Source organism: Papio anubis, unplaced genomic scaffold (assembly GCF_008728515.1).
Source record: "Papio anubis isolate 15944 unplaced genomic scaffold, Panubis1.0 scaffold3964, whole genome shotgun sequence".
NCBI classification, from domain to species: domain Eukaryota; kingdom Metazoa; phylum Chordata; class Mammalia; order Primates; family Cercopithecidae; genus Papio; species Papio anubis.
Window position 1 is genome coordinate 185 of NW_022164126.1, and position 2,138 is coordinate 2,322.

The 2,138-nt window shown below is 52.0% G+C and overlaps 1 protein-coding gene across 1 annotated transcript; it reads right to left on the bottom strand.

Moving 5' to 3' along the window:
• Nucleotides 1-206: 206 nt before the first annotated feature.
• Nucleotides 207-2,131, bottom strand: LOC116273148 (coiled-coil domain-containing protein 142-like). The gene is made up of 4 exons (XM_031662101.1): nucleotides 1,573-2,131; nucleotides 1,186-1,363; nucleotides 877-1,076; nucleotides 207-763 (listed from the first exon to the last, which is right to left on the bottom strand). Exons 1-4 carry the CDS (start codon nucleotides 1,631-1,633, stop codon nucleotides 507-509), a joined length of 696 nt encoding a protein of 231 aa, XP_031517961.1. The 5' UTR covers nucleotides 1,634-2,131; the 3' UTR covers nucleotides 207-506.
• Nucleotides 2,132-2,138: the final 7 nt, after the last annotated feature.

The window sequence follows — 2,138 nt, forward strand, 5'->3', positions numbered from 1 at the left end:
CAGGCATGAGCCACCATGCCCTGCCTAATCTTGGATTCTTTTTTTTTTCTTTTTTTTTTTGAGACGGAGTCTCTCTCTGTCACCCAGGCTGGAGTGCAGTGGCTCAGTCTTGGCTCACTGCAAGCTCCATCTCCCAGGTTCACGTCATTGTCCTGCCTCAGCCTCCTGAGTAGCTGGGACTACAGGCGCCCACCACCACACCCGGCTACTTTTTTGTATTTTTAGTGGAGACTGGGTTTCACTGTGTTAGCCAGGATGGTCTTGATCTCCTGACCTCATGATCCGCCTGCCTTGGCCTCCCAAAGTGCTGGGATTACAGGTGTGAGCCACTGTGCCCAGCCCCTAATCTTGGATTCTTAAGCCCAGGCTCTTTGTAGCTTATTCTCCAGTATGCTTTCCTCCAAGCTTCCAGTTCTAGGCTTCCTTAATATGTAATTCCAAATGTCTGGATTTTTCCAGCTAGAGATGGGGAGCTCTTAACTTTCTGGCTCCTGGTCCCAGGCTCCTTAGGATTCAGGACTAGTTCGCAGGCAGGAAAAAAATGGCAGGTGCCAACGGGGTCGCTGGTGTTGCCTGAGGGCAAGCCAGGCCTGCTGATTTCCCACTAGGTAGCCCTCTGGGCTAGGTCCCCCTCCCTCTAGTGTGTTTTGCAGCTGAGCTGTCTGGGCTAGAGATGTTCCAGGCTGGAGAGGGGGCTCCAAGCTCTCCAGGCTATTGAGGCAGCTGCTGGGCAATTCCGTAGTCTGGACCTCCTGACAAGCACCTGGTAAGGCAGAAGCAGAAGGCAGGTGGCTGGTGGGGATATACTGAAGCCAGATCAATGGTGAGAATGGGGTTTGGGACACACAAAGCGGTGAGCGAAGGGGAGTGACTCACAGCAACAGGGGGGCCTCCTGTGGACTTGAGACTTGGGCAAGGGCTGCTGCAACAGACACAGCAGGGCTCCATCCAGCTGCTGGAAGATGCTGAGCATAAGCAGCGTCTGGCGGAGATCAGGGGTCAGGCTCCACTGCTCCTCTTCCAGCAACTCCCTGACCACTCCAAAGTCTTGTCTGAGCTGCAGCGCTCCCTGCAGGCTGAAGGCAGAGGTACAGTATGGCCACTTGACCCTCCTGCCTCTCCCACTTATCCCCTTCCTTTTCCCTGTTCCATTCACCCTCTGCCACTTCCGCCTTTACTCCTGACCTGAACCGAATCCCATGGGTGAGAATGTGGTTGAGCCAGGCACCCACGATGGCTGTCAGTGCCTGACCAAGGGCAGGGGCCTGGGCTTGGGGTGGCAACCCTTGCAATCCTTGTAACACAGGCTCCAGTACGGTACGGACCACTAAACCAGCATACTCACTAGGAGCACTGGGAAGTTCTGGAGTAGAGAAGACAGAATATAAGGCTGTGGAGATCCACTGAACCCCTAAATGGAGTGTTTGGGAGAAGAGGGTAGGATTTCAGGAGGGAAGGGAACAGAAGCTGAGGACAAGGATGGAGACAGTGGAGGGGAATTGGGATTTGGCAGGGCTGAGACACTATTACCCCCTTGGAACCCTGGAAGGAGAAGCTGGGATGAGGAGTTACCAGGACAGAGATGAAGCCGCCAGTACCGACCCCGTGGCATGTAGAGCTTGAAACCTTGCATGGCTTGTTTATGACATTCTTGAGAAAAGAGACTTAGTGACTCTTCAGGCAGGAGCTGTAGGGATAGGGAAAAAGTAAAAGGGGCTTGTCAAATTATGATGATCCTGTATATCTAAGGAGCTCTATGTCCAACTTGACATCCATGAAACCCCAGAATTGTTGCAGAGTTGTGTATGCCTGGCCATTTTTTGAGGAGCAATGCCATAGTTGTCATTGGGTTTTCCAAGAGGTCTGGACCCAAATTACGAACAATTGTCCTAGGGTTACCTTGCTCTCCCCAGCTTGGTTCAAAACATGGAAAATCCTTGAGGTTAATTTTATTATACAGGAGCTTTAAGGAAAAAGACATACCCTGCCCCCACCCCCACAACACACACACATAGTACATGCCAGAGAGAGGGATTGTATGATCTGCAATGGGCCAGAGTTTGAGGGAAGAAAGGGGAATTACAATGACCTTTTATTTTTGAGACAGAGTCTTGCTCTGTCACCCAGACTGGAGTGCA

Coding starts and splice junctions, on each gene's coding strand:
- LOC116273148 (XM_031662101.1), bottom strand. CDS start 1,633: ATGCAAGGTTTCAAGCTCTACATGCCACGGGGTCGGTACTGGCGGCTT. Junction 1,364..1,572: donor GCGGCTTCATCTCTGTCCTG/GTAACTCCTCAT, acceptor TCTCTACTCCAG/AACTTCCCAGTGCTCCTAGT. Junction 1,077..1,185: donor ACCCATGGGATTCGGTTCAG/GTCAGGAGTAAA, acceptor CTCTGCCTTCAG/CCTGCAGGGAGCGCTGCAGC.